We start from the raw sequence: 15,586 nt of genomic DNA on the forward strand, positions 1-15,586 counted from the left end.
GGAGAGGAGGCGAGTGCAGGTGGGGAGAGCAGAATGCCAAGGTCCGGTTGGAATGAATAGTAGATAGACCTAAAGCTAGCAGCATTTGTCTCCACTGCACTCGTCAAACGCATTAGAACACAGAATGCCAGCGTCCGGCTCTTGCATTCGAACACATTCGACAAGTGCAGTGGAAACAAAGGCAGCTAGCTTTAGGTCTATCTACTAATCATTTGAATCAAAGATTGGTGTTCTGACGTCCTCCCTCCCTCCCCCCTTTCGCAGTTTCTCAGCACATAGACGTCAGTATAAGTATTTTATGGGCTTTCTCAATTTGAGTTATGCCAAGGTGTTCTTGCCTCCATGCATTCACAGTGGGAAAAAAAACAAAAAAAACTGCAGAATATTTATTGCAACCCAAAGTCTCACTCACTTTATAGCTAGCTGTCATATGGTAACAGTGCCCCAGATATTCTAATCCAGACGAATCCTTGTTACATGCATAGATGAGCAAAAAAATTAACTCGTAACGGCAACACTGCATTCATGGTGCGAAAGAATAGAAACACCCATGTGATGTTTCAGTCTCCCTTAGTTGGGCTAAAAAACATGTCTGCTAGCTTCAAGATCCTCTGCACAAATTTAGGTTTTGCTGGTTTTCACTAGTAATCACGTGCTCTATTTGATATCCCTTTAATGAATCTTGCCTTTGCTAAGGAAGACTGTATTGCCTTCTTTTAGTGTGCATTCAGTTCTATGTAAGTCTCAAACAAGATATAAAGAAAACAAAGGTTTGTGTGCATGAACCATTATTAAAATAGTCATACGGTTTAAGCCAAATGGATAGGTAGTTCCAAATGGCGCAAAGTGCAATGGATACAAAAACCAGGAATTATTCCTTGCGATGAAGTTAAAGGCCGACGACCAGACTTGACATTCTGCAAGGCAGAAGATCCTCCTCACCATGGGGAGGAGGAAACGGGCAACAGTGGACAGGGTAGAAGGGGGGAGAGGAGGAAGCGGGCGAAAAGTGGAAAGCGCGAACTGGTCGTCGGTCTTTAAGCAGGAACCGATAGATACGCTTTGTGCATATCTCATTTAAGGGGGGATCGGTGGCCGAGTGGTCTAGCGCACACCAGCTTGGAGCACATATAGCGAAAGCTCACGCTGCAGAACCCAGGGATCCTGGGTTCGAGCCCCACCCCTGCCCGTTTCGATCTGGATGAGCATCGTACCGGCGTGCGGTCGTGTATCACTACTGCGTGATGCACGTTAAAGACCCCAGGCTAGCGGTTGTACCGCACTGGCTAAATTTCTCATCTACAGCTGGGAGACTTGTCGCCCCTGTGAGGCAGACCAAGTTCTAGGCTGTATAAACACACACACAACCCAATTATTATTTATCTCATTTAAACTGTTTATGGGTATGTATTTTATTTTTCTTGCCAATTTTGTGCAAATGATGTTTCCGCCCATTTCATCATTCGTTGTGTTTTTATATTAGCCCTGTCCACCTATTTCATCATTCGTTGTGTATTTATATTAACCCTGTGTTGTCTACCACCGGTGAGAATCTCCTCATCAGATTGGCAGTACTGCTGAATAATACAACAATAAATGTTCCTCCAAATATGCACCCATATTGTTATGTCTCAAGTGCTGCCACAGGGAACCCGAAGAGATGCTGCAGTCACCTTCACCCAGATAAGCCCAACACAGACACCTCCATGTCATATCATGCCACCATGTCTGGCAGCCCTGCTACAGGGACCCATCGATTTTACCAATTCCAGACACATTACATTCACATGCAATCTTAGTCCTTCATTCACTCGGAGCAGTGTTGGAAAGTAGCCCTCTAATTGCGTGTTCAGTTAATATTTCACGTCCTGCACACTAGTACTTGAGGCTGATAGATTTTAAGACTACCGTAATATCCCGAGATAACCCACTAAAATATGGAGCAAATTGGTCGAAACTGAAGGGTGGGCTAACTTATAGAGACCGACCAAAAAAAGTAAAACATTGCATTGCAGGCAGGATGGGAACACAGACTTTCAAAGAATGTGGAAGACAATTTCACTGCGGTCTATTTATATAGCTAGTCAAGCACGGTATCACAATGTGAAAATTAGTTTACAGTTGCAGACTCGTTTTTTTTTTGTTTTTTTTTGTCTTCACAGGACCATCACTTGTCCTACATAGGCAATGTATGACTGAAATTTCGGATGCTGTTTAACTCTTTGCTAAATTTTTAGAGCACAAGATGGAACGATCCCTCGGCATCACATGCGCTAACGCTTACGAGTTCGGTCCATTAGTGAATACGAAGAAAGCGAAACACAAACAGGGGACAGAGACTGTTCTGTGTTTTGCTTTCTTTGTATTAAGTATTAACCCAACATGTTCGCCATACATCAATTAGCAAAGATGTTGCCAGTAGAAAACACAATTTGCACTCATTACGAATAACAAATGCCCGGGTCGGTTTGCCGATTACTGCAGTTTTTCTCTGGATAAGAGACTTTCCAGTGTAGGGACGAGGCAGTACCTAAATGACTGCCGTACATACCTCTTCGCTACCATCATAAAATTCAGGTTCAGCCCTCTGAAAAAGCACGAGGAGGCTAGAAATATAACTGAAATTAACCGCATTCTTGTACTTAAGGAACAACGGAACAACATTACTTAAAGAAAAAATTATTTAAATGTGCTTGATGACGTGATTTATATGGATATACCAGTTTGTAGAAACATATTTTTGCAGTTAAACCAGTGGCTGGACATTCAAGTTTTTTCTCCCGCCCAGAAAATTCTGAACTCAATTTCCAATGGAAGAAAAAAAAAAATCATGTTCGATATTTTTATGGTGCACTCTTATAGTTCTAATTTTATATCTTTCACAAAGTTTTTGGTTTATTCCTCGTTACTCCTCCACTAACAAAACGCTAATGACTTTACATGTGTAACAGGATATTAATAGGGATACAAACCGATTCTGTTTGGTTTGCTTATGAAAAACAAGTTAATAAATTACAGGCACCTAAAAGCACTTATTTTCATACAGATATCATAACCAAAAACAATACACATGGAAGCGCCAGTTTTTCAATCATATCAAAGCTGCAAGAAACCATTCAAAATTCATTCTGGACAATTTTTGCAACTTCGGTATGACTGCACAATTCGAGATTCTATAGATGATTGTTCCTGGTATACTCAGTGCCATGATAACTCGGCGAACTGTGGAGGCTAGGGCCCCGCGACCAAATAAGAGCGTCCGAGCGAGGCACGCGAGCCGACGTCACGGGAGCATGTGTCACTACGCCAAACGCGAGGCGCGAGGCCCGGAGGAACCGGCTGTTGTCTGCTAGCCAAGAGTCATCTGTTCCGAAACCAACTAACGTTAAATGAACGTCCACCGCAGCAACATTTCTGTCCGCTAGAATAGCAAGCACTTCGGAAACATTTCATGAGACAACCATACGCTTTATTTAGCCACGAATCTGTAACGGGGGCTAACGCTAGGGCGCAGTGTGATGTTTTCAGTGGAAACTGACGATTACACGGCTGCGATCGCTGGCAATCGCCAACAGCCACGGTGCTACAAGGATAAAAAAAATCTGGAGCGGATACGGGTGTGACTCACTTTTTTGGTTTAAATTGACACAAATTTGTGATTATTCATTCTTTACTCTTTGTATCTTCTCGCTAGATATTGAAGCACGCGAGTTAATTTGCCGTTAAAAAAAAGAAAAAGCCTAGAACTACTTTTGGTCACGGTGCTGCTGTGGCGGTAACGAGGCCCCTGTGATCTCGACCATGAAGTGTTATCACGTGCCTTGCTCCGGCGCTCTTATTGGGTCGCGGGGGCCGCAACCTCCACAGTTTGCCAAGTTATTGTGAAACTGAGTATAGAGGCATCTATAGAAAAATAAGTATCATGTCCCTGTGATTTAATCACTAGCTCTTCATTTGCAAATCAAGTAAAAAGGTATGCATTCTGATCATCATCTTGTTCGCCTGTCAAGCCATCTACATTCTGTCGGCAGAGGAGTCACAAGGAATAAACCTAGAACTTATGTACAGGGTGTCCCAAAAAAAAAAATAATAATTATGGGGTGTTTTTCATTACAAAAATAAACTATGCATCGCCGAACGCTTATTCTCCACCCAAATGCAGCACTTGAGGTTCGAACCAGATGCCAAAGTTTTGACACTAACCATTATCTTATTCAAAAGTCACAAGTGATTTTCTGGAAATTTCAATCGGAAAATGGCGGCCTACGGAGCTCTGTCTTAAATACGCGGAGCTCCATGGCACTAGAAACCGAAAATGGGTGAAAATGGGCCCCATCTTCCCATCGTAAATTTTGAGGAAATCACTTATTTTTTAACAAGATATTGGTTCGTGCTGAAACTTTGGCATCTGGTTCGGTCCTCTAGTGCTGCATTTTGGCGGAGAACGAGCGTTGGGCAATGCACATTTCAAAGCGATGGCGTTAAGGGGCTCGTGTCACAAATAAGCCGGTGTCGGCAGGACGGGAAAATTCCGATTGGTCGACAGGGTCGTGACGTCGCAGCCACGTGACCTTGCACGGGAATTTCAAACAACCCACAACATTCACGTGAAATGTGACGCCACGCCTAAAATGAAAGTGATTAAAAGATTACATGTAATGCTAATTAAAGGTAGCTGCATGTCTCAAATTGTTTCACTTTATAAAATAATTAATTTGCCCGAAAGAAAAATATTGAAGAATTTTAGGCGGAGGCATATATCAAACCCCCTTCGGTTGCGAGCCAAACACACTACCGACTAGGCCTCGCAGACATGCTTGCACGGCTTGGGAACGAGTGGGTGGTTTGTATGTTTAGCTATCGTGTTCTTAAAGGCGAAGCTTAAGCGTTCTCCTGCAATTTTATTTTGGCGATTAAAAATCGCCTTAAATTTTTTTTTTGGGGGGGAGGGGCACATTGCAAAGACGCAATAGTGTAAGAATTGCAAGAGTGCATCACAGAAGTATTGTAAAAAGCATAATTTTTGTTTAAAGCATTAAATGTTTTTAACATCACCCTTCAATCCCAAAATTTTGTCTGTATGTCCACGAGTTTTCCGCTAAATGTAGTGGAGAAACTGAATTGGTGTGTAGGTCCCGTGGCCCATGCACAAATTAAGTTTCCCCGCCAAAGTCGGCAGGGAAATTGATGTCACGTGACCTATACACCAATTCAAATCCCCACTAAATTTAGCAGGAATATTAATGTATGCGACTTGACGTCATGTGACCTATATACCAATTCAGTTTCCCCGCTAAATTTAGCAGAAAAACTGATGTCATGTGCCCCATTGCACCCAGTTTCCCCACTCATGGTAGTGAGGAAATTGATCAAAATAAAGGCACTTCACTTTTCAAAACAACGATTTGATGTCTCCCAAACAATTATAAACTATCACACCTTGAAAAGTACATTTTATGCATTATAAGACCTTCAAGATAAAGGTCGCAGCCAATTTCTTTGAACCTTGGTTTCAATGGGAATAGATTTTACAAATGTCTAGGCTAGAGCAAAGCATATGCACATTTAACTAAGGAGATGGGTTTGTCGAGACCAATATGTCTATATATAAATCACCTTGGCGAATTGAACCTTTCAATTGTTTTTTCTTTTGATTTTGGCTCCATAATCTTTTCCGGCAAAAATGCAACATGTTGCTCCTAAAGTATACAGATGCAGTTAATTCCCTCTTCACACTTTGCAAAGACTAGAATCAGACTTTTATGATTGAAGTTATGAGACCCCCATTTACGGCAACCGTTTAGGTATTTCTTCGTCCCTACAGAGGTTGGAAATCCCTTTTTATCTGCAGGAGAAAAACTCGGCAGAGGTCAGCAAACTGCCACTGGAGGGTGCACCAAATAAAATTATGGGAATACGTAAGCTGAGGGACGTGTCTGAGAATGTGCATGTGGTTGTGTGCACCATTCCAGAAGTTCGGGGGCAGTCCGGGTTAACGGAGAGGAGGGTTGTCGAAGCCAACGGAGTAATTAAGGGTATGAGTCGACAGCTTCGGTACGACGTAATGGAAGTAAACAGAGAAGTGTACGAGGCTGGCTCCCGCCCTTTTGCAGATGGCATTCACTACAGTGAGGCCACGGGATACAGGGTGGGGGATAGAATGGGCCGCACGGTGACTGCTTTTTTGGGGGGACCGAGGGCCCTGGGGGCACTGAAGTAACTGAAAACCCAACAAAGTCAGGAGAGGCACCCAGGGTTAAAAAGAGGAGAAAACGTAAGAACAGGTATAAAAAAACAGCACAATCAGACATTGGATATATTAACATGCAGGGTGGTAGAAATAGGTTAAAATGGGAAGAGGTAGAGGAGCAACTAAGAAAGGAGGATTTAATGGTGTATGGGTTTGTGGAAACACATCTCAGAGACATGGAGCAGCCACCTTGCAACCCTGACTATGTGTGGGAAGAATGCAACAGAATGGAGGGAACGAGGAAGGGAGGTGGAATTGGAGCATTTATTAAGAAGAATATGAACTTTCAAAGGTTCAGAAAGGAGTGCGCCGAACACTTGTGGCTGAAAGGAAAAGTCGCTGGGGAATCAACAGTCCTTGGAGTGGTTTACTTATGGACAGGGACAGGTGCTAAAGAGGAAAACAGAAAAATGATTGATTGCATATCAAGAGACATTAGTGAACTAGGGGAAGGCTCCGAAATAATTATTATGGGAGACATGAATGCCCATATTGAGGGTCTGGATGGGTATACGGACTCAACTGGAAGCATATTACTAGAACTGGTGGAAAAGCATGATTTAGTTTTATGTAATACCAGTCAGAAGTGTGACGGGCACATAACTTGGGAAACTGGCAATCTACATTCAACTATAGATTACGTACTCATGTCACACAAAATATATGGTAAGTTACAAGTAATGAAAATAGATGAAGAAGGTTCCAAAAGTCTTGGTAGTGATCACAAACGTATTAAGCTGAATTTTGCCAGAGAAGTAAATGCTGAAACTAGACAACATAATTCAAAGCAAACTTTCTGCAGCGACAAAGAGTTGGAAATAGTTGTTGAAAGAATAGAGGCAGCAGTTTCAGGGCAACGGCATACAGATTGGACCTATGAGAGCCTAACTAGGCTTTTTGCTCTAGAACTAGACAAAGTTAAGAGTAAACGAAAGGGGAAGCAAGGACATAGACCAAAAAGTTGGTGGGACAAAGAAGTGAAGCAAGCGATACAAAAACGTCAGGAAGCCTCTAGAGAACACAGGTATTCCAAGCGTAGTGGGGAGTCCGAAACGGAAGTAAAAAGAAAATGGGACAATTTTATAACATGTCGCCGAGAGGCATCCAGTTTGATCAATGCGAAAATTCAGAGAAAGGGTGAGGAATGGATGAGTAATGTAAGTAAGAAAGATAGAAACGCTGCCAAGAAGTTTTGGGAGCACTTGAACTCACTCGGTGAAACGACGCAAGCTAGACAGAGGTTCATACTCTCGCATCAGGGAGATCAATTAGAGGGAGATGATGCGATACAGTATATAGGAGCAGTGATGGAGGAGAAATTTCGGGAACGGGTACATGTGGAAGATAGGAGAACCGAAGGAAGTAGCAGTCCAGTTTGTGACATCGCGGATTTTGGACAAAGAGAATGGGAAAAGGCGGAAAGAAGAGTCCCTAGTGGCACGTCGACAGGCACAGATGGTATCCCTATTAAGCTGGTGAAGAATTTGGGTCCTAAATCTAAGGCAAAACTAAGGGAGGTAGTGAGTACCATGATAACAAAAGGAAATATTCCAGATGAATGGAGGCTTAGTAGGATGAGTATGATATATAAGGGAAAGGGAGATAGGTCTGATATTAGGAATTATCGTCCTATAACCGTGACACCGGTTATTTACAGGTTGGTAATGCAGATTATAAAGAACAGACTGGAGGAATGGGTAGATTGCGAGGGCATACTGGGCGAGTTACAGAACGGGTTTCGAAAACAAAGAAGGTTGGAGGACAACTTATTTTCTCTAACACAGTGTATAGAAATAGCGCAAAAAGAAAACAGACAGCTCTGGCTGGCATTTCTGGATATCAAGGGTGCCTATGACAATGTGAACCAAAGAAACCTGTGGGACATAATGGAGAACTTAAACCTAGATGAAGGACTAACAGCACTATTAAGGAACATTTACAAAGATAACAAGGTGATTATAACATGGGAAGGAAAGGCGACAGGGAAAATAGAGATAAGACGAGGCCTTAGGCAGGGGTGCCCGTTATCGCCTTTGCTGTTTATGTTGTATCTGAGAGGATTGGAGGATAGACTAGAGAAGAGTGGGCTTGGGTTCAACCTTTCTTACAGTAAGCTAGGCCAAAAAATTCAGCAATCCTTACCGGGATTGATGTATGCGGATGATATTGTACTAATGGCTAACAACAGGACAGAGTTGCAGGAATTAATGAGCATCTGTGGTAGGGAAGGAGAGGAATTAGGTTTAGAATTCAGTAGCGAAAAATCGGCAGTCATGATTTTTAACGAGGATGAAGTTGAGAGGCTGAAGATACAGAATATTACAGTTGAGAGAGCTAGTAAATACAAGTATCTAGGAGTATGGATATGTGATGGTGCAGAATATCTCAGAGACCACGAAAAGTATATAATAGGTAAGGGCAACAGAAATGCAGCTGTAATGAAAAATAGAGCACTTTGGAATTACAACAGGTATGAGGTGGTGAGAGAGATTTGGAAAGGGGTCATGGTGCCTGGCTTGACTTTTGGAAACGCAGTGCTATGCATGAAATCCGAAGTGCATGCGAAACTAGAAATAAAACAGCGCGGAGTAGGTAGACTGGCTTTGGGGGCACATTGCAAAACGCCAAACCAGGGAGTACAAGGAGACATGGGATGGGCATCATTTGAGAGCAGGGAAGCGGTGAGCAAGGTAGAATTTGAGGATAGGTTGAGGCTAATGGACGGGGAGCAATGGGCACGAAAGGTTTTCAGCTATTTATACATGAGGAGTGTAGACACCAAGTGGAGACAGCGCACTAGGAAATTAAGAGGAAAGTTTTTGGGCTATAGCGAAGATACGGAAGAGCAAGTCTCAGTTAAGAAGAAAGTTAAGGCCACAGAAAGAGATCGGTGGCTAGAGGGAATGCAGACAAAGACGGCTCTGGAAAGCTATAGATTAAACAAAAGAGTTATTGCCAAAGAAAGCATTTATGACAATTCTAGGGGAAGCTCATTGCTGTTTGAGGCAAGAACGGGTGTTCTGCGAACCAGAACATACAGAGTGAAGTACCAGGAAATTGATACAGTGTGCACTGCTTGTGGAGAGGAGGACGAGACGGCTGAGCACTTGATACTCTACTGTAAAGGGCTTCACCCTATGCCTACCGAAGACAACATAGATTTAATAAAGTCATTGGGTTTTAGAGACAGCGAAGGGAGAGTGGATTTCAAGACTGTAGAGATTACCAAGCAAAGATTAAGTGAATGGTGGCAGAAATCGAGAGAAAACTAGGTATTTACTTATTCACTGATGGCAAGGGGGTTTCATAGCCTCACTTTCTTTGCACTGCGGAGTGAATATAGATTTCACATTTAAATATTCTAAGCTTAAATGGTAAAACAAAATGGCTAGGTGGCGTAAGCTACCGCCCGATCCAAAGGGCTCAGCCGTATTCATCCATCCATCCATCCATGGATGCCTTCACTGGAACATCCGTTCGAGAAATACAACCCCAAACAAATAACGAAAAATCTAAGATAGTGCAGGAATTGTGCACATGGTAAAAGTTGCCGTGGCAGCTTTTTTTAAGTGGTACAGGGTGTTCCTCTCTTTTAATGGGGCCAGGAAAAAAAAAAAAAAAAGGAAGTAGCATTAGGGTTTCTTTAACCCTGGGGCTAAGTTGGTGGTCATGGGGGCCACTAAAAGAAGCAAAATTGATTGTTAGCTGAACTCAAATGTTTAAATTAACTGTTTATACTTCAGTTTTTTTGCGCATAATATAGCGCTTCACTACATTGCAGTGTAGTCACGACGTGAAATTTTATTAAAAAAAAGTGAAGTGGGTGCTACAGGGCAAGGAAAGGCCATCTTTGTACATGGCCTCAAACAGAAACTAACCTGGCAAAAAGCACCCAAGACGGCGATTCCTCCACTCTGTGCTTGTAATGCACTGATCACGTCACCCATGATGCGGACACGTATTTGCGCAGCCAGTGCCTTACAAAGGGATAGACGTCATGGGCGCTCTTCATCCCCAACTTAGCCCCAGGGAAAAAAAAAAAACACTAATAAAAGCTTTTTTTCTTTTTTAAGTTAAAAAAAAATAAAAACACAGTTTTTGAGGTGTTTTAACAAACCTTTAAAAAAAAATCCTCACAATGGGTTGTTAAAAAACAATGTTTTGGGAACAAATTGTTAGTTATGGCTAACGTCACTGATTGCAAAAACATTCCAATTAGCCAAATAATTCACTAAAATTTCCTATCCAAGTTTTTAATTCATGAAAATAAACATGTCGCTACAATTAGAAACTTGCTGAGCGTCATTTAAACACTCCTAAATCGGTCAATTTTAGGGAGACAAAGCATGTGCGAGGCGCGAGGGTGTGCTAAAGTTCCCACTCGTGCAGTAGTAGCAAGGCTGGCGATGCGAAGACAGGTATGATATTCTTAACATCGGCGTTTTTGCATCACCGGGCTTCTGCCTGCTGCGCGAATGGAAACTTTAGCGGACCCCCAAGCTTCAATGTGGTTGAAATCTACCTAGAAATCTATCTTATGACCTACTGTAATCCCGACCTGCCCACAGAATGACTCCCAATGGAAGACGCTGTCGTTAATGAAGTGTCTCGCTCTGCCACTGGGGGCGCTCGGCGAAAGCTTTTCTGCGGAATGGACATCACCGCACGGCTAGCAATATCCATTCCTCGGGAACACCTACCGTAGCGTGGCGCCAGCAGGCTGCAGTATAGTACCACTGCAGCAGGACACATCACTTTCATGTTTGCTTGGGTCGAAAGAGCATGTTTCTCAGGCATGGAAGCACAAGGAAGTCTTTTAGCTCCGACTGCTCTCATGCCATCATCGAAATAAGGCGCATTCTAAGATCACCCGTAAACAGCCACTGCGCTGCCAGCCGGTGACTCTAGTGATGATCTCAATCTGTCACGAACACACCGACTGACGAGATGCCGCAAGGAGAGCCGGTCAGGACCAGATAACGCTGCTGCGCTTCGTGCACCTTCGATTATTATGCAGGTATTCTAGGAAACAAAACTAAAGTTATGTAGCGCCACAAGTCATAGCGTGACGAAGCGCAGCGGCCGCAGGCTGTTCTACAAGGCGCACATCTGTGGGCAGGTCAGGACTACAGTATGTCGTAGTCTGCATTTGCCTTATCAGCATGCAAGATTCTAATGGCCAACATAAGACATTATGAATGCACATGCAAAGTGCCATTTGTTTTAAATTTTTGCTTTATAACAGTTACTGCTGCAACTGCCAGGACATGCAAAGACTCGTGCAGCATGCCCCTTGGTGAATGAAAAGAAAGAGAAAGGCCTTCCTCATGCTGTCACAAATATATGTCCCATAATAAACGTAGCAATGGCTGTGTGGGTGTGGTTATAAATAAAAACAAACCATTGTACTTGCTGTGTGTGTGTGTGTGTGTGTGTGTGGGGGGGGGGGGGGGGGGTCTTCACATTAAGACTACAATGTTTTATCAAAATAGTAAAGTTCACATATAGACAGACTTCTTTGGACCTCAGATGACACAATGTCAATAAATGAACATACCAAGCTTTTGTCGAGGTATTGAAACTAATCTGATCGAGTGTTTTATGCAGTGACATACAAATTCACTATGCAAGTGCTACCAACGAGTGGCAGCAGATGTTGGTATGCACCAAAGTCTCCTTGTCCAAGCACTGCTCCATTGCATGGCATTTGTTCAAAATATTATGACCAGAGATCAGCATAGTGAAAACAACGCCACGTGCAACCCCTCTACTGTTCACGAGGATGTAATGCGCCGACAAATTTGTTATCAACGTACCGATAAATATGTTGCGAGCCAAAAGTAAAAGCAGCCTCGTTGAGGTCTTCACAAAGCTGCCTCCACTCGGCAACCATTGCTAAAAATTTACCAAGCCTCCTCAAGAGCTCCTTCAGACCCAGATGTGCACGAAATGCACTGCTGGCACGCGCGTTTGAAAGACCAAACAACGTCTTGAGACATTGAAAACTTGCGCAATGTCACAGTACAGCCAACTGTGCACACACGTGAAATATATAAAATGAAAAAAAAAATGAAAAAAACATCTATTTACTTTGATACCATTCGGCTCGTTTGAGGAGGCGCTAGTTTACTTAATATACTTCCAGGACGCCCGTGTCGTCGTGAACAAGTAGTCCCCGTTGACACTTCGACCGACGCCCAGTCGAGTTGATTATTGTAGGCAACAGATGAACGAGCCAAGAGGCGTTGCTTCCGAAAAAGTCACGCGACGCCACATCAACAGACGTTAAGGTCATTCGAATTCCTGACGACGCTGTTAGCGTGCATGAATACCGCCTAACAGTTTGAAAAGAACACATGTGAAAAAAAAAAAAGTTGTGGAAACCGTCGTCTGCTGCGAACAAAGCGCTACAAGAGGAAGCTGGGACGCTCGGGGCGGAAAAGGCAAATAGAGAAAATCAATACTTACGGCAAAGAAAAAGTTAAATATGAAAAGTAGGTTCTTGATACACGACATTCCGCATCCTTGCACCATGGCTGTGTCTTTGTGGGACAAAAATCCAACTTGGGAGGAACGAAACAGCACAACTACGCAGACCTGCGGCCGACCAAAGCGAATCCCCAACTAAAATGGCAAAACGAGCGTTCTTCCTCCGCCGCGGCGTCACAGCGTCAGTGAGGGGCCCAGCAATGGGTGTTGTTTTAACTCTGTCGACGAGGTGATGTCATGCAGTTGAGTTCCCTTTTATCAAGACGTATTCTTCTGAAACATGCAGCGCCAGGAGATAAAGGACTTCAACGGTAATTTATCGGCGAATACGTCAGCGTTTAGAGGGACTATATCCTCTCTCGCCGTCTTACCGCGCGCAGCGGTAAAATTGGTCTTTCGGTCTTTCGCGTCCGCGCGCGGCGCGGCAGCGCGGCCTCGCTTGCGCTCCTCGCGCCCGCGCCCTCGATTTCTTTCTGCTCATGGCCGCCGTTGCAAAAATAAAATAAGAAAAAAAAGTTGCTGTCGTGTTTTTAAGGGGTGATGTGAGCTGCTTGAGCGCAGGAATTCCGGAGATCACAGGAGGGGGGTCGTGTCTTGCTCAACTTTTCGCTAAGATGAAGGTGAATCCTTTCTTGGCTGTCCTCCCCTCCCCCTTTTCCCTCCCCCCTCTTCCCCCACACCCATGGTACTTATTTGGAGGCAAAAGAAAGGTGGTATCACACCACAAATGAGCAACACATATATTTTTTTTGTCTTTTTCTTCTTTTTTTACGGTGTAAAGCTAAGTTGACATCGAAGAGCCGCTGAAGTCGACCTGAAGTAGGCCGTGCTTACAGACTTGACGATCGTCGCTGGTTTCGTTAGTATCATTCGACAGAGCACATCACCGTCCTGTCCGGATCGCAACCTTATGCGTAAGTTGGTGCTCGGAAAACAAGTTATATGATGAACACTCGCCAACGGACGCAGTATGTTTTCTTATGCATGTGTGTGTCTGGGTATTTTAGAGCCATGTTTCATATCTAGTCACCCTTCTTTCCCTCAATAAAGTTGCGTTTTTTTTTTGTTTTTTTTTTTCGTTTTTGGTTTCTTTGAGGGGGGTCCGCCCCGACTGACATGATCCGCTGACGTGAACTGAGCAGCTGTGGCGGTTCTAACTCTATGCGGGGACCGAACCAGACGTAGAGCAGCTGGAATGCTCTCCCAAACAAACATTTATGATTTGCTCATTTGCTCAACTATATCTATCTATCTATCTATCTCTATCTCTCTCTCTCTCTCTCTATATATATATATATATATATATATAATATTTCAGATGTTTGTACAAAAATACTGTAAAGAATAACTGATACCTCTGTTTTTACCGGACCTAAAAACAACACGTAAGAAAAAGAAGGGGGAAAATTGCTCTGAGGGGGTGGAAATTTTGTTTACTGTGAATGCTGTGGGTTGATTGCATTGTTCGTGGATAACAGGAAAAAAAAAACTGATATCACGCTTTATTAGCATTGGAATTCGATAAAGAACCTACACCCAGACGGTGATAAGAGACAGCATTTATTGCACGAGACGAGACAATAAGGATTGCCCACACGTCACATTTATAACGGAGAGAAAGGGGCAGTACTAAAACAACGTATCGTAAAAGCAAGCAGCTGATTTCTGCTACGGCCTCAGCACCAGGATCACTCGCGAGGTGTTTGGGTGACCACCAAACGATCGACATCCTCGGACCGCAGAACTGTACCGCATTGGGAAGCCTACTGTCTCCCAGACGTTTGATGCGAATGGGACTGGGTCCTTCTCCGGATTCGAGATTCAATGCATGTCGCCATTCCAGTGATGTGTATCCACTCAGGTGATCACGACAGAAGCTGATCTCTTCAACGGCGAGTCGAAGAGCAGTCGTCGTTTGCATTCCTCAAAATCGCCAGCTCTTTCCACTTTAGCAGAGCGAATGCTGGAGAGGAGGTCAGTTCCTCTGTAGCGTTCGTTGTGCTAAAGTGGAAAGAGGTGGGAGGAGTTTCCCTAAACTCTTAACTTAAACCTGTCACCGACTTTTTTTTTTTTTTATTTATTGTACTTTTCCGGTGCACCTAAACAGCCCTATAGTTTTGCTTGTGGCTCAAAATGATACCTCTTATTGAAGACAACAATACCGGAGCGGCGTGAGCGTGGGTGGTATGGGTTGAGTAGAACCGAAAGCTGCCGAAGCGAAGCACAATGCGGCGTAAAATACCTCCCCTTGCTTTCGAATGTTGTAGGGATGTTCCGTCGCGTATGACATGCACGTCCTCGAGACCCAGTCCACGTAAAAATCCTCCCGCGACTATTTCAATTTCAACCTTGGTGGCGGCTCGCGAGCTTTAGCACGCGCTCCAAGTACCAAAACACAAAAAAACTAATATCAATAAAAAAAAAAAAAAGGAAACGAGAGCCACGTGCAACGGCGGAAGGAGCCCGTAATCTCCCCGACTAGCCAAGAAAGCGTGCACCCGCGTGATGGCACAACGCGCGCAAAGAAAAAAAAAACTGGTTGCTATCTCTCCTCCCCTCCCGTCCAGCGCACACCCCTCGTGCCAAGGCAGTCAAGGTGTGCCTTCCACTTTCCCTCGGCGTGGCCTACAGAAAAGTTTCGAGACGAAGCCCCCGCGGGAAGGTTCTTGCCGTTCCGGATGACTCGGCGACTGTCAAGGTGATGCCCGAAGGAGGACCGAGCCACGGGCGGGTGGGCGGACCTCGACGGCTCGCGCGAAGGAACGTCGGCTGGCTGCCCCCGATGCCTACCCTGACTTTGACGTCACACTGCCGCCAAGTGATATCACTCGAGACGCGTAAATACCG

General features: G+C 44.1%; 1 protein-coding gene across 1 annotated transcript in view; it reads right to left on the bottom strand.

The window, feature by feature from the left end:
- LOC8051626 (CD63 antigen) overlaps window positions 1–13,385 on the bottom strand; it is a 32,596-nt gene extending 19,211 nt beyond the window's left edge. The window contains exon 1 of the mRNA XM_029988233.4: window positions 12,719–13,385. Coding sequence (XP_029844093.1) covers window positions 12,719–12,784 — 66 coding nt within the window. The 5' untranslated portion in view covers window positions 12,785–13,385. The remainder of the gene's footprint in view (window positions 1–12,718) is intronic.
- Window positions 13,386–15,586: the final 2,201 nt, after the last annotated feature.

Source organism: Ixodes scapularis, unplaced genomic scaffold (genome assembly GCF_016920785.2).
Source record: "Ixodes scapularis isolate PalLabHiFi unplaced genomic scaffold, ASM1692078v2 PGA_scaffold9__187_contigs__length_104089568, whole genome shotgun sequence".
In the NCBI taxonomy this organism is placed as follows: Eukaryota; Metazoa; Arthropoda; class Arachnida; order Ixodida; family Ixodidae; genus Ixodes; species Ixodes scapularis.